The following is a 24,566-nucleotide window of genomic DNA, read 5'->3' as shown; positions in this document are numbered from 1 at the left end:
TTCCCATCTCCTCCTTTGCCTTCAACGAGAGTCTTTGGGTTAGCACAATTGAGCTGGATTTACGACTCCGAGTGGGTAATTACACCCACCATAAATTTTATAGCCAAGCTAGTCTGGGCAGCCCCAGCCATGTGGTTCGTTCTGTTATGTATGTGTGAAACTCCGAAGGCTTTGCGAGGGGTGCATAAATAATTCAGGCTCTTTTCAAGCCAGGGAAACCCCTTCTTATTAGAAGAGAAAGTCTTGGGTTCTTTATAACCCATTTAGCTGATGACTTCTTTTTTTCTCCCCCTCTCGCTCTTTCTCTCTCCCTGAACCACTGGAGATCTCTCTCTCTCTCTCTCTCTCTCTCTCTCTCTCTCTCTCTCTCTCTCTCTCTCTCTCTCTCTCTCTCTCTCTCTCTCTCTCTTTCGGTGCATCTCTCCCGTTCTCCTTCTCCTGCCTTTCTTTCTTTCTCTGTGTGTGTCTGCCTGTCTGTCTCTCTCTTCCTCTCTATTCATGCTAATCTTTGGTTTTTCCAGTGAACCCCAATTACAATGGAGGCGAGCCCAAGCGATCCAGGACTGCCTACACCAGACAGCAGGTCTTGGAACTGGAAAAAGAGTTCCACTATAATAGATACCTGACGAGGCGGAGGCGCATCGAAATCGCCCACTCCTTGTGTCTCTCGGAGAGACAGATCAAGATCTGGTTTCAGAACAGGCGGATGAAATGGAAAAAAGACCACAGGCTGCCCAATACCAAAGTGAGATCCACGGCTCCTACCAATTCTTCTGCCAGCTCTATTCCTACATCTTCCAACGCCGTTGCTAGCGAAGAACATTCGCAAAGCTCATCTCAGGACCAACGAGCAGAGGATATTACAAGGTTATAAACAAACAAAACAAACAAAACAACACCCCCATTAAAAAAATGACTCTGATTATTTATAGAATCTAATATATATCTATATATTTTGGTTCTTTTTTTTTCCTCGTAGTTTTCCCGTGCGTATATATATATTAAAAAAAAAAAGAGGAAAAAATCCACACACAAAAGAATGAGGTCTTCTGAGAGATCTCACGCTTTAGGTGCATGTATTATTAGCATGAGAGGCCAGGTGAAATACCTGCTGGTTTTTTTAAACGCCATTTTCAGGGTTTTATTTATTTTTTAAAAGGGAAGGAGTGGGTGGATGAGCTGTGTGTGTGAGAGAGAGTGAGCGTGTGAGTGAGAGACAGAGTGTGTTGGGGTGGGAACTAAACGTTCTGTTTTAGATGAAAATTCGGGGCATATGCTAATAATTACACAGGCAAGGAAAGAATGCAGTTATTTTGCTCTGTGCGTTTACAAATGGAGAACAAAAAAAATGGACCATTGAAGGCTTTTTCCCCCTTCCTTTCTTTTTGTATAAATGTGGGGAAAGATTTTTAAAAAAACAAAGGGGAAAAAACAGCACACGAGGTAGTAGTAGTAGCTGATAAACTTATGGTTTATTTCAATGTGAGTAGCAAAAGAGAAGGGAGAGGGGGAGCGAAAGAGAAAGTTGAAAGGAAAATTCAGTGGCTAGATTTTTTTGTTTTTGCTTTGTCGTGGTTCTTGTGTGGGTTCTTTTGGACTGATTTGACATGATAATTGTAAACTTGCAATAAAAGAGTTTTAGTGTATCTGTGAAAGTCCCCTTGTTCAATAAAAACCAGTGAGTGTGATACAGATTGACTTTGGAACGTCTGGTGAGTTATTTTGCTTCCTTGCTTCCTACTAAATAGGCAAACATTGGGGGATATGAGTGGCACTAATTTCCTGACTAGTAGACACTTTCTTAGCTAAGTTTAAGAAGTATGTGATTTTATTATTATTATTATTATTATTATTATTATTATTATTATTATTATTATTATTATTATTATTACTTGTGCCAGGTGTCACTGAAGTCAATGGCCAATCTGCCATTGATTTTAGGGATTGTGGCTTCTACCCTGTGACATCACAAGATGGGGCAATGTGTTTGAACTGAGATTCTACTAGGAAGTCCTAGCCTTGGAGCTGTAAATGTACGTTTTATTAGAAATTGACCTGTTCCTATGTATCATCCATTTAAATCTCTTCCTCCCCCCCTTCCTGTCTGTGTATTGCTGGTGTTGTTGTTGTTTTTTTAATGCATCTGCTTTTTCTTGTCTATTCGCCCCCATCCTTCTCTTTAGTAATCGTTCTGGAGTTTTCTTTACTCCTTTCTTTCACTGTATGTAAACAGTTTTAGCTGAAGTGCCCCCTTACTCCTGCACTTTGAATAAATTGTTAACATTGACACTGTTGTAGATATTATAGAGAGGTATTGTAGCGAATCAGGATTTGTTTACTTCCCTGGTTGGGAGGAGTATAGTACAGATGTGTTTGTACAGGGAGGATTTCTAATGTGATTGTGTGTATGGAGAGAGAGAGAGAGAGAGAGAGAGAGAGAGAGAGAGAGAGAGAGAGAGAGAGATTAGCAAGTACTTTTAAAATGCACATAATATTGCCCTACTGGCCTGGCCTGAAAGTAAATTGTGGTTCAATTTTACTTTACACCTCTGCCCTTGAAGGCTTGTTTAATGATCTTTGGGTGTATTCTGTAAACATCCTAATACCCCAAAATTCAAAACTAGACTGAAGTAGCACGATCTAATCCAATTTATTTCTATAGATTATCTTAAATTGTGTGCTTTGATATAGCTATGTTTTGAGTTATAAGATATCCTTCTAGTATTAATATTAGTATACAGCTAGGTAACTATAATTTCTAGGTGAAGCAGGATTTCCCAAGACAAGGGGAAGAGGTGTTTAAGGAGAGCTGTTATTGTCACTTTATCCCCGAAGATCAAGACATTCATTAAGCAAATTGTTCAGGCATCTGTGGTAGGAGGAGGGGGAGATGGAGAAAGTGATTGACAAGAGAATGCCAATTTGGGAGAAATCTACATCTCATTCAAGTTAATGCAGAACTTCTATTGATTTTAAATGGGTCAGAATTAAGCACAGTGGTTATAGTCCAGATCAGTTTAGGAGCCAGTGGCCAAAGAATCATGGATACCAACCAATCAGGATGGCATTTCTCTGCCTGTTAGTTTTGTTACTTTGTAGACAGTGTATCTGCTAATCCTACTTCTGTATTGTATGAGTTCAAGAAAATTGTTAGCATAATAGCTAGGTATAAACCTATGGCAGTTTCACAGTATTTTCACAATTCCAATTTTTCAATGTAAGGAATATGGGTAAATTGTGTGTGCATGTGTGTTATCATTTGCTTAAAAAAATATTATCAGGGCCTGCTTGTTTACCTCACTTTGTTAGGTCAAATGGGGAAGAATGGGTAGTCACTAAGGTTTGTATCTAATGTTAGTCCTTGTCAGGGTAGGCCCATTGAATTGAATGGAACTTAAGTTAGACTATTAGATGCCTACAACTAATTAGATTAGTCTTTCTCCAAGGTTTAGCACACATACACACACCCTGCAAATATACATGGTAAAGAGAACAAAGGGTTAAGAAGTCCCAAGTTTGAAATAATGGTGCTGCCAACTGAATGGCCATATGTTTCAAAGTTTGATCTTTAAACTCTGAGACACACTCACACACGCACATACACACACACATGCCTGCAAAACTTGATAAATTATAACCAAGTGTCTGTGAGAGAACCAGGCTGAATGTGATGTGGATTTTGTGTTGTATGTATTCTCTGTGTCTGCCTAGGAACCCCTGAAAGAGGAAGCTGAAAACATCAATCATCTGCAACTGTACAGTCTACATATGCAATTTTTTAAAAAAGCATTTCAGTAATATCATATTCAAATACAGAGCTGTATATTTCTTTCTACAGTCACCTCACCCCAAACACCCCGTGTATTTTATTTCTTTTTTCCTTGGAGTCCAGTACTTACCTTCTGCAATCTTCCCCTTCCTGTGTGTATGTGTTCTTTAAAAATAGAATATATATATATATATATATAATATATATATATATATATATATATATACACATACACACACACACACACACACACACACACACACACACTTCTTACACTTTAGCATCTGATTTAGGCTTTAGACTTGGCCATGACACAATTCTTCCAGAGTAGGGAAATTATGAATGAGTTATAGAGAGGCAGGCAGCAGGGGGAGAAAAAGAGAAAGAAAGAAAGAAAGAAAGAAAGAAAGAAAGAAAGAAAGAAAGAAAGAAAGAAAGAAAGAAAAGTATGTCATGAGATACAAACAGCCTGCTTGTCTCTCTCTTCTCCCCCACTTCTCTCTCTGTGTCTGTCTCTCTCTCTGTCTCTCTGTCTCTGTCTCTCTCTCTCTCAGCTTTTTGATGCCTCCATGTAGAGAGCCTGAAAGGTACTTTATTGAAGTTCGGGTAAAAGGCAAAAAAAAAAAAAAAAAAAAAAAGAGAGAGAGAGAGAGAGAGGCAAAAAAGTGGGTTCACCCAGAGGACAACTTTTCTACACCAGCAGTTTTATTCTAGCCACTCAGGGTGACCTCCGAGCCCCCAGTGACCTGAGTTAAGTCTCCCAACGTGTACCTTCTGTGCTCCCTACACACATTTAAAGCCATCGCCACTGTTTAGGCTCTTTGTCAAAAAAATTTACCATAGTAATAGAGAGCCGGGTGGGTGGGGAGGGGGTGGGCAGGCCGGGAGAGTGGGGTTTGGGCAGCTTCAATGCATGTTATCGCATTGTGTTGTCACCAAAATAACCCCAGAGAAAAGAAGGCAGGGTGAAGTTTCGGCCAAGCCTCTCTTCTCATTTTTCCGCCTTCCCATAACTTGAGAGATTTCCCAGCCGGCTATTCTATGGCAAGAGCAAAGTTCCCAAGGCCAAGTAAGTATCTTGCATGTTGCTGTTTTTGAATTATTATTATTATTATTATTATTATTATTATTATTATTATTATTATTATTATTATTATAAAAAGTAATTTGAAATTTAGTGTTATGCCTGGAGGTGGATGGCTGGTGTGTTGTAGGGGTGGGGGGAGATTGCATCTCGATGACTGCCAAGATGTGAGATGAGGAAACCTGCTAGGCTCTGAAGGTGTTCCAGAATTCTTGGTGGTTTCTGCTGCGACAGACGCACACGACTACTTCCCCTGGAATGTAGGATCTAGAAAAGGGAGGCTCTGGAGGCAAGTTCTCTGCAGCTGGCTGGTCTAGCTTGGTGGTGGTGGTGGCAGTGAGGAAAGCTAGCAAGAATGGACTGTAAGCCTCTCGCAGCTCCTAGCCACACCAGCCAATAGGTTATGACTCCTTCAAAGCTCAAGGACCTGACGAGCCACCTGATGTCCGTGCTTCTGTATCTCCTATGGAGCTCCCTTCCCATAGGCTTGGCGGGGTCTCCTGCTATGGTGAATGGACGGATCTCTCCTTTTGATTCGAAGGCCGGTGTTCCTTCCTTGCCCCACGTGGGCAAGGCACCGGTTCCGTTCCAGGGGTAGAAGTTTCATTGCTCAGGGACCGGCGGATTATTCCCTCCCACTTGAGCTCAAAGTCAGTAGGAAGGTGGGGATATTTCTGGAAGATACCGTGAACAGAGCCCGAAGCCCAGAGACTTGTTCGGGGGAGCGCTCGAGCGCTTGGGAGCCTGTGATGCCCAGTTGGTGTAAAGTAACCTGTTCAGTTATATTATTCTGCTTGGGGCTGTTTGTTTGTTGTTGTTTCTTCTGCCTTAATGTCTTGGTGGAAAGGAAAGCTTTTAACAGCCGTGTGGGGACACTTCACAGGGACTTAGATGGCCATTTAAGAAAGCTAAAGAAGGAAAGCCCCCACCCCAACCCTTATAGTAGGCGATCAAAATGGGTAATAGAATCTTCCCAGAGGCCAAGGAGAACCGTATTCCTTGATATATCCTCATTCCCCGCCTGCAAATATTGCTTGGAATGCTAACTCTCTAGAAATAAGCAGTTGCAGAAGCTGAATGGGAACCTTGGAACTTGCCAGTAGGTTTACATGTATGTGTTTTGTTTTGTTTTAAAGCAACCTAGCAACTTTCCCCTTTTCTCCCCACCCCACCCCCCCCTCCACCCCAACAACACCCGCCAATGCTTAAAGTAACAGAGCTTAACTTCCTAAACTGCCAGTTAGCAAATTATGTCCCGGGCTTTCTCCAGTCTCTTAGCTTCTCGAATCCGCCCCCCACCCCACCCCAATGCAGTTCAGGGGGTGAAATGTTCAAGTACGCTGTTTAATTGTAATTAAAAGACAAACATTCCGCCAGGGTTAAATGAATGAGTTACGGGTTCCCAACCATAACTGCCAGCAGCTTCAACATGTAACTTATATTTATTGTGGTCTCGTATATCATTATCCAGAGATATAGTTTTATGTACTTCCTAATCTGTCGCCTTGATTTATTTTGATGGGCAAGGTACCAAACCAAACATTTTGGGACTTTAGTGAAAGACGAGTATTTCCTTGCAAACAGCAAACAGCCCTTATGTTAATGGCATTAATTTCTGGCAAATGTTGTCCTCTTTATTTTCTTTCTTCCCTCTTCTCCCCCACCCCATATCTTAAACACACACAACACACACACGCACACACACATTTCACTTGGTACAGCTTGGATTCCTTGTGGAAAAGCATATGATGTCTTTGCCCTAAGAATATATAAGCGAGAACCTTGTCAAAACAAGAGACGTTATTTATTTAGGGGATCCAACACAGCCTTACTAAATGGAAATATTCCCTCTTTCTGAACCACTATATTTTATCTGGTTGTGCATTCATTCATTCATTCATATTCCTCTGGCCAACTTATCTACTCTTTTAATATTCTTTTTAGTGTCATATTTTGCTTTATATGTTCTCTTTTTTCAACCTAAGGAAATGATAGGTGAAGTTTATTCTCAATTTACCCTCTTTTTTAGGTTTTGGGTTCTCCCTCCCCACCTTTTTTTCCCAAGAATGGAGGTAGGCAGGAAGGAAAGTTTCCTGTTTGATTATCCAAAGACATATTTACCCCTTTAAAAAAATGAGCAAGAACAAATATAAGGTGTAACTCACATCCTGAGGAATTCAGTTGGGAAAATTCATTTTGATTGACATGGTGTGGACTGCACCCACTACTTTGTAGTCATGGAATATATGTTTTATTAAAAAGTAAGAGTTGGATGACAATATAGAATGCAGGATTTATATTATGCCTATGGCTCATTACAGTGTACATAGGGACATAGCAATGGAAGTATACACCTTGGAAGAACCTAGTTCATCCATACTCAAACACTATTAGGCTGTTTAAGGGGGGAATAGTGTTTATGGCTGTCCAAGTCACGTGTGCCTCACAACACCAGAGTTGTCTGGAAAAATAGGAGCATACAAATACGTTAAACAAAAGACCCTTAAGGACATAAGAATTGCCTTGCTGTAACAGACCAAGGTGCATATAATCCAGACACCAGCCAGGTGTTTCTGAGAAGTGTAACCACAATGTTCTTGGGTGCTATTTGTGGTTTGTTCTCAGCATCACAGCGTTCAGAGATATGTTGCTTCTGTTCCAATGGCCAAGATCTGTCCATGCGTCTCCTCTCCACGAATTTGTTTGCTCCCTTTTGAAAGCCCTCTAAGTTAGTGGCTAGTAGCGAACTCCATAAAATAATTATTACACCTCGTGTGTGTGTGTGACGAAGTACTTCCGTTTGCCTGTCTTGAACCCACCACGAATCCACTTCATTGGGTGACCCCGAGTTCCAGTATTATGAGAGGAGGAGGCCCATTTATCTCTATCTGCACTCGAGACACCGTTCATAAACGTTATAAACCTGTAAATTATGAACGGCTCGAATTTTTTCTCCCTCTCCTGCCACAAGCAACAAGGAAACCAAGGAGAGGGGAGGGAGACAGGAAGGGAGGAGGGAAAGCCACGTGTTAATTTCACTGGAATGGGCCCTTCTCTCTACCCCACATTTGGAACCGAGCCACCCTGAGCTCGCAGGTGTGATTTTTTCCTTGAACCTCTAGAAAGTCTAGACATTTAAGGAGTAAAAGAAGGACCACACACACGCACAAAACCCTCACCTTCACTTCATCTCCAGATGGGGAAATGATACTAATGATAGGCGTGCTATCTACGAGGAAGAAAATTGGGAGGCAGAGGAGAAAGCCCGTGTAATTATGAACTGTTTCACATTTAGATCCAGCCGCCTCTCCCCACTCCACCCCACCCCCTTGAATCTTAGTACCGATCGCTCATTTTGTTTGATCCAGGTGGTCATTTCTGTTTGGGCCTCGGTGTCTTCGTGTGAAACGCCACCAGAATTCTGATGAGGGCTCAGAGTGGGCCGCGTTTATTTACCCTGGATCCTCCTGCCAAAATCTCCTAGCTAGCTCTCCTCCTACCACCCTCCAGAGGGAAAGGCCGTCGCCTTTCCATCTTGCTTATAAATGTCCAGAGACATTTGGCTGGTGGTCAGCCGCTGCTAGGGAGGGGAGGGGAAACCCGAATGCTGAGCTTAGGTGAACTTTGGTGAATGCTGAGCTTAGGTACTCCAGCAAAGCCCCTTCTTCTGTTCACCCTCCCAGGCGACCCATTGATGGTGAGGTATCTTGGACCTTCGCAGGCAGATCCTGCGAAACGGGACTTACTGCCCTGTTTGGGAGTCCAGCTGTTCCATCCCAAGGAGGGGCCAAGCCTCAAGGCAGATTATCCTGTCAACTGGATCGGGCTGACTGTCCCCTCCTTCTCCCACCCAGAGCCATTAGGGAGAGCCCTGGTCTTATTTGCTTCAAAGGACACGACAGGGATTGGCATGGCTGGAAGACCCACAGCAATTAACCTTTGAGGAAAGCCCGGCCAGTGAGTGCTGTAAATAAGGAAGACGTGAGAAGGGAGGTGACTCGGATTTTAGATGCAAAGCTTCGTGATATGTCACAGTCAGACAAATATAAAAGGAAGGGGTTTTCCCTCTGCGCTGGCGAGGAGTCCCTTAATACCAAGTTTCCAAAATAGAAGCAAAGTAAATCTCCCCCTTCCTCTTTCTTTTCTTTCTTCTTTCGTTAGTTCTGTCTCTCTTACCGATAGCCGGCAGTGTACCTTACCTACCTTCCATATTCGCACTGACACCCCCCATAAAGCTCCACACACACACACACACCTCCAGCGGTTCCTTCCGCAGGCCCGTTTGCTAATGCCCTTGTCTTCTTAACCATCCATTCCATACTGAAGAGGGTCATGGTCGCAACAAAGTAGGCAGCCCTCAGCACTATTTTTCTCTTTCCAACCCCCACCCTCCACCCTCTCCCACATCACAATAACACAGCCTTGAAGGTTCTATAACACATCAAAATGCTTAGGCGTTACAGTGTGTCACCACCAAGAGATTTTGCAGCAGTTACGTAGATGTGCTTACTTAGACCTATAAGGATAAGATAGAGTTGAAAGACTGAGAATACTGGGGCCTAACATTTACACAGACACATATATGAGGAATCTCTCCTTCTCTCTCTCCTCCTCCCACTCTCTCTCCTCCTCCCACTCTCTTTGTATGTGTGTGTGTGTGCACGCGTGTGTATACACCTGCTGTATGCATGTGTGGGTATATATCCTCATGCCTGTAACTAGAGGAAAACACAGAGGATCATGCTTTCCAATGCCTGAAGGTGCTGGTTTGCTTCATTCCATACCTGTCCTCTAAGCATTAGCAAGAATGACCCCTTGTGTACACGCAGGTCTGTCTCTCTGTCCGCCTATCCATCCATCCATCCATCCATCCTGTCCATGATAAACCCAGACTCCCCGGTCAACCTTTCATCCACTTAGCCAAACTCACACCAGGCTGGTAGCCGTGGGGGTGCTGCAACGCAACCTCAGCAAAGAGCCGCGTTTGCTTGGCCTAACAAGGGCTAGATGTTTCGGGAGGCTGGCTGGCTTCCTCCTCAGATCCTCCCAAACAGGTTTACTCGGAGCACTTCTCCAATCAATATTTAAAGACGCTCCACTAAAATGTTTACTCGCGGGGGTTGCTTTGCTCTGAGCGAGGTCACGACCCCGATTTTGGACAGCAGAACAAAGGGAGGGCTGACGGGGGAACGTGAAGTCTTGTTGTGGGGGAGCGACATCATCTCGCAGCGATTGTTTGGAGCAGCAGGTTAATTTACTTGTTTGGCAAGAGCTCTGAAGTCTGGAGGCAGAACTTTAGGCAGGGTCTGTCGCGATGGGGGCATGCCTGCAAGTCCCACCCCTCCCACTGATATGATGCGGAATGCACTGAGTGTTTCTGTGAAGAAAGGAAGGAAGGAAGAAGACTAACAGGCAGACAGACAGACAGACCTAGGCTAATTAACAGCCCTATCTGCAATCCAATTAACTGGCGAAAACTCTTACATGTCAATGTCATACTTATAACAGAGTCCATGGACACTGATCATGAATCTTTTAGATAAAAGCCAGTTTCATCGAAGTCATTAGGATTTACCGCTAACAACACTTGGGGCCAAAGTACTGGTCCCAATGAAATATATCAGTGGGGCCTCCTTTTGAGTAAACCCAAGCTTACACCTTTTGAGTAAACCTGCCCAAGCGTTTACTTGAGAGTACAATTCCACTGTTATCAAGGAAACTTACTTGGAAGTAAAATGCGGGGTTGTCACCACTTTCATCTTAGATGCAAGGGATTGTAGGTGAGGGAGGGGTCTGTTGTTTTCTGTAAACCTGATGCAACATAATTTCCCCTTTATCTGATTGGGATCCACTCCCCTGGAAGTGGATGGAGGATTTCATTTGCAGGGGACCTGACGTAGCAGCCAGATTTGGGGTGCATGCTACATACATCCCACTGATTTGAATAGTTGTTGATTGCAACTTAAGACTCCGGTTTTAGGTAGAACTAATACTGCAATTCAATGCACACTAACTAGGGATTAAGCACTACTGAATTCGGGATTTTAAATCTGAATATATGTGCATAGAATCGGGCTGCCTGTTATTGTTTTCTCTGGAGCTTACTTCCAAAGAAATGTGGCAGGGTATCCATAATTATTTGTCTTTAAGTAAGGAGAAATCTAGCATTATTTCCAGGGCTGTGCCTGGTGTCTCTCCAAGTGTTTTCTTAGGCTGTTCTTATAGTCACTGGTCCTTTCTTAAAGTTACATTTGGCTCGGGTTGATTTAGTGTCTTCTTTGAAGGCTGCAGTTGTAAACACACTTACCTGAGAGGGACTAAATCCTATTGAACTCAGTGGGGACTTACTTCTGGGAAAACAACCAGAGAATCACGCTGCATAGGGGTAAATGCATGTCATTCTATGTGCCTTCTATAGCACACCAAATCTGTAATGGGAAGTTGTTTATGTTTCACCTCTACAAAAACGAACGAAAGAAAAGCATGTGTCAGTGTTCCATGTGGATAGACGTCTCCAATTTGTACCCCCAATTTCAGATACTGTACCTTTCAGGCGACCCCCTCCCCCAGTAATCGTGGAAATACAAAAGCACCGCACGTGCGTGTTTTAAGGCACCATTTGGCTTTATTGCGTTTTCTAAAGATTTACATTTGGGAGTCTACCTCGTGTGAAATCTGCCAAAGGAACAGGTCCAAAAACTGCCTTCAAAGTTATAGGACCTTTCCTTGGCGCCTTTGAAGTGCCAAGTCACAGCCCTTTTCTGCACCAGGCCCTGTAAACTACTGCATCTCTCTCTCTCTCTCTCTCTCTCTCTCCTCTGCCTCTTGAAAGCTTCTGAAGTCGACTTGATTAGCCCCTGGGTGGGTCCGCGTGGAGTACGCGCTAGTTTTGGGAGAATGGATGGAAATGTGCTAAGCGGTTAAGGTCCTGGGGGTCGTAAAATAAGCTTCGTCTGTACACGTTTAATGACTGGCAGTATGTTTATCTCCAGAAGAAGAGCTGATAAGGTGGGATGAAAGAGAGGCGTAGAAAGAAGCAGCAGACCAAACTAGCCAGGCTGCGATTCCAAGCAAAACTTATCGGGAAGAAAATGGCTCTGAAAACAGAGAGGCAAACACACACACACACACACACACACACACACACACACACCATGGCTTCTATGCAATCCTATACAAGCTTGGATGGGAGTAACCCCCATTGAACGCAACCGTCCTTATTTCTGAGTAGACACGTAGAGGATCCTGAGGCTGGAGGAAGGTATGTCCTGTTAGGCTCCATGGCGCAGAACTTGCCATGAAAGCGGCACGATCCCACCAAAGGTCCATACTTTGTGTGTGTAATCAGAAATGACGGCCGCAGAGTACAATGGCAGGCGCATCCTTCACTTCCCCACACCCCCGCCAAATAATTGTGCATTACAGCCCAGTCCTGTACGATCTCCTTAGAAATACTCCCAGAGAAGTAGATGTAGGATTCCAGCCGTACTCAGTTTTAAGCCCCATTAAATTCAATGGGAGAATTACGCACATGCGGGTTGTCAGATTTATTTATTTATTTATTTATTTATTTTGGATTTTGTACCAGCAAATAAAAAGCAGGGAAGCTTATTGGCAAACCGATCTACAATCCTATTTATGGACCTCGACCTAACACACAAATAGATTAAGCTTGGAATATTGGAAGGTAAGCATTGCTTGAAGTAATAAAAAAGTTTAGAGCATAATTCTATCCACGGCTACTCAGAAATAAGCCTCTCTGAGTTCCATGGGACTTACCGCCGAGTAAGGGTGTATAGGATTGCAGCCGTAAATCCTCATTCTTGAGGCTTAACTGGATTGTGGATCTCCCTGCTTGTAGCATATTTGTGTGAAGGGTACACAGACACCCCGACAACCCACCTTCGGGGCTGAAGGAAACGTGAAATCCCACGCCAGCCCCTTCCCATTGCAAATATTACACAGAATGGCAAGATGAGCCCCCCACGGATGGGTCTGTATGGGATCGGGGCACTGGGGAGAAAGGGGGCCCTTCTCCCAACCCCTTCGCAAGTCTCTTGCCAAGGAAGAGCGCGCCTTGTTGGTTTCTTCCACCGCGTGAGACATTCCCCAACCTCACCCGAAGAAATACTGCCGTCCTGGGAAGAATGTTTATGCTCCCAGGGCAAAAAAGCGCAGAGGCGCGTTCTGAAACATAAGCAGTTTTCTTTCTATCTGGAAACCATCTTGCTGGGCACGAGGCAACTTCTTCCTAAAATGGGTAGAAAAAATATCTATTTATCTCTCTATCTTGGGATCAGCATCAGGAAAGCTCTCGGGAAGATAAATCACAAGAGGTTTGTGTATTTGTGTGTGTGTGTGTGTGTGAGAGAGAGAGAGAGAGAGAGAGACTCTCTGTGTGTATGTGTGAGCGTGTATTCCTACCTGTCTGTATCCATGGGTGCATTATCTCTCCTCAGCCTGGATAATAGATGTTAACGTGCCCGAACTACAGAGGGAGTAGAATTATAGACATTTTTACTCCGCAATCCTCTAAACGTGCTTACTTGGAATTAAGCCCCATTCCCCCACTTCCGGTAGATCCTACGGCATAGAATTTACTTCCAAGGAACCTCCGCACTGCAGACAGGCGCCCCGGCCTTCCACGCTGCTCCACGGGAAAGCGCTGCCTGGCTTTCCAAGTGAGACACGCTTCCTCCAAGTACCTTTGGAACTTCGAATTGGGACGTTGTTGGTCTGGTCCCGCTCCTCCTGGAGTCAATAGCAAACCTAACCTTGATTTTACTGGAGTAGGTTTACCAGCCACTGATTCCAGGAGACTGAAAGTCCAGATCCATTTTGTGGCATTTTCCTTACAAGAAAACCGATGAGAAACAACGATGTCCAGGACAGGAGAAGAAGCAAGTTGTTTCGACATTTCGCTGAACTTGGTGGTGGATCGGGCCCGTGCATTTGGGGGACTTGTGTTGGGCGCCCGGACGGGACTCGATCCATCCAAAGTTAGAACAACAAAGAGTCTTGTGGTACCGTAAATACTAAGAAATATATCATGGCATAAGCTTTCATGGACTGGACTCCACTATATCAGACGCATGAAGAGTTATCCTAAGTTGACTGGTGTATGATTGTTTGGGCCGGGAGAAATTGTCAGCAGTGTGCTTAGAGGGCCATGCAATGCGAAAAGCACTCCCACCCCTACAACAGCCATGTGTACATTTAGGACAGCGCTTCATGCATCCGATGAAGTGGACGTTAGAAAGGTTGAGCCATAATACATTGTAATCTTTAAGATGCCACAAGGCTCTTTCTTGGTTTTGCTACTACAACTAATGCGGCTACCCCCACCCACCGGCCCGGAAATTAATCCAAAATCAAGTACTTTTAAGTCCCTTTGATATTAATGGGAAAGTGGAGTTCATGCTTGTTTGTTTTTTTCCAGACTGAAATCGATTGCATTTCTTTTTAAAAAAATAATAATTCATACACATCAAGTTTTAAAATATTGTTATCTTTTTTTAATACTAACTGCGTGCACAGGCACACACACGCACGCACGCACGCACGCACGCACACACACTTAGACTTCCTTAGGAAAAGGATGAAAGTGCTGTGTGCAGTTTCTTTTCCGTGACAGTTGCTGTCTCCACAAAACTGGAGCCTTTGAATTCAGCCCACTGAAACTTGCATTGTTTATCTGCTTCATTCAAAGAATCTCAGTTTAAATATATCAGTTTATATACCACTATCTTTAGGAGTATTGTGCATCTGTGTGGTTAGGTGTATCTCTCAGTGTGACTATATAGGTGTCCATACTCCAAAGAGCATAAGAATGCTTGTAAATCATGTGTGTGATTGTGTTTGAGTGTTTGTTTTAAGTGTGTGTGTGTGTAAGAGAGAGAGAGCTATATTAGTATATTTGTGTATAGATGTGTAACTCCATTGAAGATTAGTTAGGTATGTGTGTCTAGGAGTGTGTTGGGACTGAAATCCTGCTCCGTTAAAATGACTGGGAGGAGAGGGGGTTGCAACTTATTTATACAGGACTAGAGACTTAGAGATTGTTTTTTCTGTATTTTTAGATTTGATGCAACAAATATTCTCATTAGCCTGTGTGCATGGCCTGGGTGAGGGAGCACTTGTTCCCCATGTATGTATGATGTGTATTGTGTCCCTCGGTTGTGGCCAGTTCAGGGCAGGGAACATTTGGCCCTTCAGATGTTGTTGGACTACAATTCCCACCATTCCAAGCCATTGGACATCCTGTCTGGGGCTGATGGGAGTTGGAGTCTAACAACATCTGGATGACCACAGGTTCTGTAAAGAAGTAACCCAGATTCTAAATGTAGTCACTTGGAAGGAAGGCCTCATTCATACAGAAGGTACATCGGCTGATTTCTCAGCACTTGATTAATGTACACTTTTGATGGCCGGCAGGTGAATGTGTAAACTGACTCCATTGCATTTGAGATGACCTGAGGAGAAAGGAGGAAAGTTCTGCCTGTGGTTTTATATCTCTGATGTCCTTTTCACACGTGCCAGGATGTGGCAATCTTTGAGTGATGAGATATGTGAAAAGGCCCAAGGTCCCATTCATGAGGGTGTGAATCCGGAGTCTTTTACACATGTTTTCCCTTCTGCACAGAAGCTATCTGTGGGCACGCAAGGTGCAAGTCATATCTCATTAAAGTCCAGGGTAAACTCCAATCCGTGAGAATGTGCCTGATGCTAAAAATAGGTCGAGGAAGTCAATTCTATTTGGATCAATGGGACTTCCTTCTAAGCAGGAAAAACACCCCAAGAACGAGGTGTTCACTTGAAAGTACCTCTGCGATGCTTTCAATAAGCGTGACTGGGTGCCTTTGTGTACAACGGGAAATTAACCCATTCCCTTTCATGGGGTGTGTGTGTTTCAATTGCGCCCTGAAGCGGTGAAGCCTTTTACCTGCAAGACGTCTTATGGTCTTGAACAGTAATAGAGGCACCTGGGTGAAAACATAAGAATGTGAGTATATGTTTGGGAAGAAATTCCGGGAGGTCTGGCTTGACCCACATGCAGTGCAGAAGGAATTTCTCACAAGTCTCCTCCAAACGTCTGGCAGCATCAGTGGCCCAGTCTACACCAAGCAGGATATAACACTTTAAAAACGTTTTGAAAACAGTATATGTAATGTGTCCTGGGCCTGAACAGTTGTCATAACCATTATAAACTGTTATAAGCAGTAGTGTAGATCCTGCCAGTCTCTAAATAATAACAACAACAACAACAACAACAACAACAACAACATAATTTTAAAAAATCAACTGTTTATAACTCTTGGGGCAGAGCTATCCCCAACTGGGTGTCCTCCATATGCTTTGGACTACAGGTCCCATCATCCCAGGGCAGTATGACCAATGGTTAGGAATGATGGGAGTTGTAGACATCTGGAGGGCGCCAGGGAGTCGCTGTCCTTCCACGATATTGTTTAGCAAACACAGCTTCAGGGCCTGGGTGCATGTTTTACTTTCTTACCGTGTGCTTGTTAAATGTCTGCGTTACAAGTATTGGGGTTAGATGCACAGCCGCATCTTCTTCGTTCTTCTAAAGCAGCTAGTCAGGGGAAGGAGATCTCGGCCCACGATCTCACTTGATAGCTTTAGGACCTCAGTACACACACCACAAAGTGAGTGTTATCAGATATCAGATTGATTGGAGGAAAGGGGGCCTGTTTGGAAGCAACGAGGGCATTCCTGAAATGCGCTCTCTTCATTCCTAAAATCCCATTAGTCTCTATGGGACAAGCAGCCGCGTCTGACGTTTGTTACGAAACAGCTTGTCTGTGTTCCACCCTGGATCCTTCAAAAGCCATTCATCCTCCTTCGCCTCTCCGGCCCTTTTGTCCGGAGGAGCGCCACATACTCCGAGCGAGGCTGTAGCGCGCAGAAGGGAGTGGGAAGAGCAGAGAACTGCTACTAACCTGATGACACCTTTGCAGCTGGATCTGGCCTGCCCTGGTCCTGGCCGCGGTAGCAAGTCCCTCCCCATGCCGAACGGGCAGAACCCCCTCTCCCTGTGGGGGATTTTCTCTCTTAATGTTGCCTCTTCTTTGGTCTCTTTTGGGCTTTGAGGCCTTCCCCTCCGGCCTCCGGTTGGTTATTCGCTGCAGATACTGGAGCCCGGAGCGATTCTCTTTAACGACCTGCCAGAGTGTCCTTTAAAACAAACAACCCCCCCCCAAAAAAAAAAATTACGAGCCCTTCGTGAGTAAATTCCGAACTGAGTTTTCCGGGGAGGGAGGGGTTGCACTGTGGGTGAAAGGCGATCCCTTACAAGGGGCCATTGCGAGCCCTGTTCTTTTCGACCCGATCACCTCTTTGGCCAGCAATGATGAGCGATAAAAAGCCAAACGAAACAACTAGTACCCCTTTCAATTACACGCCACATTCAGGGAAATTCTGTCCCCAACCCCGAAAACTCATACTCTGTGTACAACTCTGATTATTCCATCTATACCTGTGATGATGACACATGCTGAAGGCTTAAAAAGAAAAAAGTGAAAAGGATCGCCTTTGGATGCGATATTATTCCATCAAGCGACCATTGCAAATAGTCAGTATTTCGGCCAAATCCTCTTCACGTTTACTCTGAAGTTAACCCCACTGATTTCAAAGGGACGTAGGCTGTAGTCCTGCACACATTTACTCGCGAATAAGCCCTACTGAATATGAATATCGTTGGCTGATTTCTATTGCAATGCTAGTGTTTGGAATCTCAGCCTTAAATCAGAGGATCTGTGAGCTTGCTTGGGGGGAAAAACAATCAGCACATTATTTAAATAATATTTGTGTGTTTGTTCACGTTGTGTGTGCATGTGGGAGGTGATTCTGACTATATTGGGGGGTGTAAATAATTGATTTTAGGAAATGATATTTTTAAAAATGGTATTGGATCAATCCAGACCAAGTTTAGCAGGGCAATATTTATGCCCCATTGATATCAATGGAACTTACACACCAACTTTAGTACTTGGGTTGGGAAATGCCATCAAAACCAACAGCACATGATTCCAAATGAAGCTTTCAGGATCATTGTGTCCATCATATAAACTATGTGATCAGGTATCACTTAGGCCTAATCTACACCCAGCAGGATATAGCACTATGAAAGCCGTATATGGTATGTGTCAATGGGGCACAACAGTTGCCAGTGCACTTCATTACCGCTATAAAGCAGTAGTGTGGCTCCTGCCTTTTATATACTGTTTTTATACTACTTTCATAGTGCAATATGCTGCTTGGTGTAGATTAGGCCTGAGTTCAATAGGATTTAGGCTTGCTTACAGTATTTCCAATAGCACTCCTTTGGTTGTGCCATAAGATATGAAATAAAGGAATGATCCAAGCAAAACTTATAGAAGCCCTTTTAAAAACAACAAACAGGCCATTCTCTTCAGTGGAAGAGATTTAAGTATGTGCTTTACTCTCCCATTAAAAATAGCTGGGACATGCTTTGTTTGGATGGCATCTTAGGTCTGTAGCATGAGCATACATGGAGTTCACTTTAACTGATAGCAGTGAGCCTTGCTTCCAAGCAAGCAAGCAAACAAAAAATGCTTTGTGCCCATCTACAGTGGAGACCAATGTAGTACAGCACTTAAGGCCTATTGGAAGAGCTGGCACATCTATATAATACATTTTTAAACAGCTTGAAAGCAATTTAATTATCAAAGCTTCCCCAAAGAGAACACTGGAAACTGCAGTTTTGTGGGCACTATGAATTCTTTGTGCTTAGAGATCCTTAGGCTCTCCAAAGAATATCAGTTCCAAGGCCCCTTAAGTTTGGGTTATTGCCTTTAGACAGGGTTGAAAGTGGTTTAAATATACAATGTAAATATACCTGAGTTGATTCACATTAATCCACTGTTCGATTCATCATAGGAGCTCATCCAGTCATGTTCTGAAGCACATGTATGTCTACACGTGCACGCACACACACATGTGCCAGGCAAGCTTTTTATTAAAATATCCCACCCCCACCCCCAGGTAAGTAACCTTTGAGGCTAACCATAGCTTCAAAACACTCAGGCTGCAATCCCATACAAACTTACTTGAGAGTAAGTCCCATTGCACTCAGGGGGCTCATTTCTGAGTATGGAATTGCAGTGTTACATTGGACTGATAGGAGGAAGAAAGAGACGGGTGATTCAGTTCATAACTTGCATGAGCAAGGAGGGAGGAGGGAGTCAGGTTCCACTGATGGGTAAAATATCCCTGCCCGAGTCCTTGGTCGCTGCGTTTGGACAATGCTAAGCCAATCCGTGACCCGATTCTGCAAGGCTTCCTTCAATCCTTATTCCTCCACGAAAGAATCTGGCTGTTTCCTGAATTGCACAAATCTGTCGGGCTGAGACTCCACATCGATTTCTATGAAGGGTCACGCCAAGGGCAAGTGACATCCAACTGGGATTTGGGACTAGTCTCGTGATGGCGTGGGGCAATTGGAAGAGGGACGCTTGTTTCACGACCATACATGTTCGCCATTCTGGATCAGCAGCAGCAGCAGCTGTGTGAATACAGACTCCACTGGAAAGCCTTGCGAGTGCATGTGTGTGGATCTGCAAGATCTGCCTGAGGTGTTTGAGCTAGGCTAAATTATCCACACATCCCTGTCCCCACTTGATGCTGCAGTCACCAACTAGAATTTTGGGGTAAACCATCTCGTTTTCTTCTTGTGTAGGAAGTTCCCTGGAGTGGCCTTCGGGCAAGCCTTTATTTTGAACATTTGTCAATTAACAAATTAATTAATGACAGAATTCAGGGCAGTGTACATAGCCTCTCCCCCACTCCCCATTTTAAAATAAATATCCACATATGAGCCCGGTCTGGTAGATTAGGCTGATGGGTCCAAGGTCACCCAAAATACTTTGGAAAATGAAGAGCTGTTCTAAACTTGGTTGAGTGAATGGGGATTTGAACCCAGTTCCCCCTTCTATCTTAATCCCTCAATTCACTAGCTCTCAGTAGTGTCCAATTTAATTCATCAAGGAACAAGTTCCCACCTCTTTCCTATATCCCAGTATTAGGATATTCCTATCTTTAATCCCATGGCTTCTTTAGTTTAGGGGAGCCAATGGGGTTTAAAACAGCCAGCAGTACATTGAAAGGGGGTACAGAATAGAAAAAATTACCTATCATAACACAGGATGCCATTGTTAAGAAAAGAAGCAGGCCCTCCTTTCGAAGTATGTCCCAAAGCGAAAATGTATCTGTGCTGGAATACAGTGTAAATCTCCATGTTGCAATGACTGCAACTCTATAAAGATTTGTTTTGCCAGGAAATGCCATGATATGCTCCCCAAACCTCCTACCTCCTAACAAAACTGTGCTGGAAAAAGGGGGGAGGAAGATGAGGGGACCACATTGATTTCTGGCACCCAAATTTGATTTCACAATAAAAATGCAGTCCTGGCTAAAAATAACTTCCGAGGTCAACTTTTCGCCTTTCTCCCACATACAGCAGGATGATAACTTCTCTTATATTTACAGATCTCTGGTATGAGCAATTAATTTGGGTTGTTCTCTCCTCTCCCCTTCTCTTATATCCATAAATCTGTAAGCCTCTCACTTTTTCAGGTGCCAACAATAAAGAGAACATTGTTTACCAAAGCACCTACAAGCTTAAAAAACTACACAAAGATTATCTATAAACTGATCCGATGGGGAAAGAGAAGGTGGGGGCAGGGGGGGGGGAAGAAGAGGAGTCTTTGAAGTCTCCTGACCTTTTAATTTATAAGGAGGCATCTGACACCAGGAATGGTCCTGGCGATAAGCAGCTTGAAACTGTGGATGTCAAAAAATGGGGTGTTGCAGTAGGAAAGCCACCAGAGCATACTTGAACAAATAAACTCATGGAAAATGGAAATATTGTATTTGAGCACTGATGTATTAGCTTTACTTATGGGAGCAAGCTCACTGCAGGCTCTATCATATACTTACCTAGCAGACACTTAACTGGGAGAAACTGCATTTGAAGGCATGGAGAGATTGCACTACAAGGGATGGATGAATGTTATTCTGGACATACTCAGAATGTAGACTGTTCCCAAATAATCATGGCCATCTAGCTATGGTATTACTATTATTTTCTGTTTTAATGTAGAGATTAATTTGAGGTCTTACTTGAGGGATTAATCTGAGGGCTGCAAAAGCCATGCTGTGATTAAATAAAGATTCTTGGGCAGAAGCCCAAGAATGAGCAGGGGGGTCACCAAACTCAGCAGGGCTGACTCACCACATTTAGAAGGTGAAGTAATTACACATGACCATCTAAAGAAGTGGGCATAAGAACATTAGGTCCAGAGTTTGAAATTACATAAGTGTAGCACTGCTCAGAAGGCACTTTTAGTGTTAGGGCTCAGCCCTGGAACACATGAAAGAGAAACAATAAAGATGAATTGTGTCTGAGCATGTGCAGAGTATAACCATGTGCAGAGTATTAGGCATTATAAGAAAAGGAATTGAGAATAAAATGGCCAGTATCATACTGCCCTTATACAAATCTATGGCACAACCACACTTAGAATACTGTGTACAGTTCCGGCCACCACACCTAAAAAGGATATTATAGAGCTAAAAAAAGTGTAGAAAAGGGAAACTAAAATGATTAAGAGGCTAGAACATCTCCCCTATGAGGGAAGGTTACATCAACTGGGATTGTTTAGCTTGGAAATAAGGAGGCTAAGGGGGGACATGATAGAGGATTACGAAGTTATGCATGTTATGGAGAATGTGGATAGGGAGAGATTTTTCTCCCTCTCTCAAAATACTAGAACCCAGAGCTATCTCATGAAGCTGATTGGTGGGAGATCCAGGACAAATAAAAGGAAGTACTTCTTCACACAGTGCATAGTTAGATTATGGAACTCACTACCACAGGATGTAGTGATGGCCACCAATTTGGATGGCTTTAAAAGGGGGTTGGATAAATTCCTGGAGGCAAAGGCTATCAATGGCTACTAGCTCTGATGGTTGTGTGCACCAGTTTCTGGGGAACATGGGTGGGAGGGTGCTGTTGCACCATGTTCTGCCTTGTTGGTACCTGACCGATGGCTGGTTGGCCACTGTGTGAACAGAGTGCTGGATTAGATGGACCCTCGGTCTGATCCAGCAGGGCTCTTCTTATTTTCTTATATGTTCTTCATTGCTGGGTAACTTACGCCTTCCCCTCACAAATATGGATCAGATGATGGGCTTTCAGGTGAGAAAGTACAGCTTCCAGTGAAGACTCTGAGCCCCAGCACATAATCAGTTTAGAAAATGAGTCACTACCTAAACATCTATGGAGCCCCCATAGTTCCGGTCTTTTGAGATTCAGCTAAAGCTACTTACCCCCAGAAGTAACTCTATACCCAAAGGCCTTTTAAAGAAAATTTAAAACAAAAATGGGGGGGGGGGGGAGGAAAAAGCTGGCAGACTAGTTTCACCTGAGGGCTTAAGTTCCAGACTGATGAATTCTCGTCTGGAGAGGCCACGTTTTCTTTCGTCAGAACCTTCCGGCCTATATATGCAAGGGAGGGAGAAAGGAAGAAACAGGCGCCGCGCCCTGCCCTAGCCTCCCCAAACCCCATGTTGTACCTCAGTGGAGCTTTGTAATTTATTCTATTTGAAACGTTGCCTTAAATAGAAGCAGGAAGGGCTTGTTCCTCTTTTGCAACCTCTTTTCCAGAGGTGTAATTTCTGGGTGGGTAGGAGATTCCCAGCCAGGGTCAACTACTCTTGGATATATTCAAGATTCAATGGTATTAAAAAGTGTTGTTTAAGCATGTTTCTTATGCTCGGTCTGTCTGTCTGTCTCTCCACCTATCTATCCATCCAAATGATGGTATGTCTTCACAAAGAGGAGAATGCAACAGCAACTTAACAAGAATGTTATAAAAAAAATCACCTTTTCAGACGCTTTGTGAATGCTCATCATCAATTTCTTGTCCTGACTATGGGTCACATAAGTTTCCTTTGGTTAAGTGGTCTTACACCCCTCGGCTTATTTCCCTGATGAAACAAACAAGCAAGGCCAACATGTTTATTAAGGGATAAGCTTTCATGGACTTGATTCCATCAGATGCAATAGGCTCTTTTGTTGTTTCTGCTGCCGCAAAACTAATGTGGCCATCTCTCCGGAATATGTGTGCATGTTTGAGGCATAATAATCACACGTGGTTCAAATCACAGCCTAGAGAGGAAGTTGGAGGCAGCGGTGGCAGGTTGGTGGGTGTCTTCCTTAAATGGCGCCCCTGCTTGCTATCCTTCTTTGTTGTTTATTTGCTACTGGGATTTGCCAAATAGGCCTGCAGGTCTGTGGTAGGGCAAAGGTTGGGAATGAAGGATGCCTTGGACCAAAGCCAGCAGAAGATGACACTGCAGTGTTGTAACCTCACTGGAGGCGTTTTTCCAAAACCATTTCTTCCTTAGCTCAAGTTTCAGCAAGACTTCATTCTCTCTCTCTCCCCCCACTGGGCCTTCTCTAGTAAAAGCTCTGGTCAATCAACGGTTACTCTTCAGGATGAGAGATGTTGCAGCCATCCTCCCACCCCCAAGTCTGTGGCTTTGTATGTTTGAATTCGTTAAGTGAGGGCACTTGGAGGTCAGTGCTAGTGGAGTAGCCTCTCTCCCCCTACACACACACACACTCCTTCACCGCCCCTTACTACATTGCTCCCCTAAGCAATTCAATTTTGACCAGTGGGAGAGCTCAAACCCTTCATTGTAGTTTGACCCTGCAGGTAGGCTGGCTATTCTCTCTCCCCCCAACACACACCCCAAGTAGGAGACAAATGCAGAGTAAAGAGGGCTTTACAGTCCAGCTTCTGGGTACAAACTGTGTTCATAGGTTTTGAGCATTGGTTGAAAGGAAATGTGGGCACACAGGGGCTTTGCTGAGGCCTGCCCAGATAGGAACCAACTCAAAATAACCTGCTTTCAGGCCCAGAATGTAACCCACAAATATGTCTAGTAATGAAAATGTAAGTTCCTCTGAGGATGTGAAGAGTGCTTTTCCTTCCCCAGTGAAGTGCATTACCTTCACACCCCTCCCTCTGTCTGAAATTACATGATGAAAATGTATGGTTTGTCTCATTTTAACATTCGACTTGGCTTCCCCACAGCTATTTTTGGAATTGGAATTGGTATGGTTGCTAGCAATTACTTATTTATTTAAAAATATTTCTATGCTGCCTGCCATGTATAACATATCCAGGTAGTGTAGAACAAACTATGATATACATGTGCATCATAGCTAAAACAAACACAAGTCTATAATATAATCAGTAGGACATAATGACAAGCATCATAAACAGGCAACACCAAGGTAAATGAAAAAGTTTTCAGCATGCACCAAAATGGCAACAGAGCATGTTTGATCTGTGGGGAGAGAGTATTCCAGAGAGTGGCATTATCAAGGAAAAAGCCCTCTCCCTGGTTGTCATCAGATGGACATCTTGGCACAACTACAAGGGCCTTTGGTGCTGATTGCAGATTGATATTTGTTTGTTTGTTACACTTAGGCCCCATTCAGAAGACATCTTAAATAGAGTGACCCTATGAAAAGGAGGACAGGGCTCCTGTATCTTTAACTGTTGTATTGAAAAGGCAATTTCAGCAGGTGTTATTTGTATATATGGGGAACCTGGTGAAATTTCCTCGTCATCACACCAGTTAAAGCTGCAGGTGCCCTGCCCT

At 43.8% G+C, this 24,566-nt stretch overlaps 1 protein-coding gene across 1 annotated transcript in view; it reads left to right on the top strand.

Moving 5' to 3' along the window:
* Nucleotides 1-1,028, top strand: part of HOXC4 (homeobox C4) — a 1,819-nt gene extending 791 nt beyond the window's left edge. Inside the window, exon 2 of the mRNA XM_063123112.1 lies at nucleotides 522-1,028. Coding sequence (XP_062979182.1) covers nucleotides 522-874 — 353 coding nt within the window. The 3' untranslated portion in view covers nucleotides 875-1,028. The remainder of the gene's footprint in view (nucleotides 1-521) is intronic.
* Nucleotides 1,029-24,566: the final 23,538 nt, after the last annotated feature.

The sequence above is a fragment of the Elgaria multicarinata genome, chromosome 3 (assembly GCF_023053635.1).
Source record: "Elgaria multicarinata webbii isolate HBS135686 ecotype San Diego chromosome 3, rElgMul1.1.pri, whole genome shotgun sequence".
NCBI classification, from domain to species: domain Eukaryota; kingdom Metazoa; phylum Chordata; class Lepidosauria; order Squamata; family Anguidae; genus Elgaria; species Elgaria multicarinata.
The sequence above is the reverse complement of the archived record's forward strand: the minus strand, read 5'-3'. Positions and strand labels throughout refer to the sequence as shown.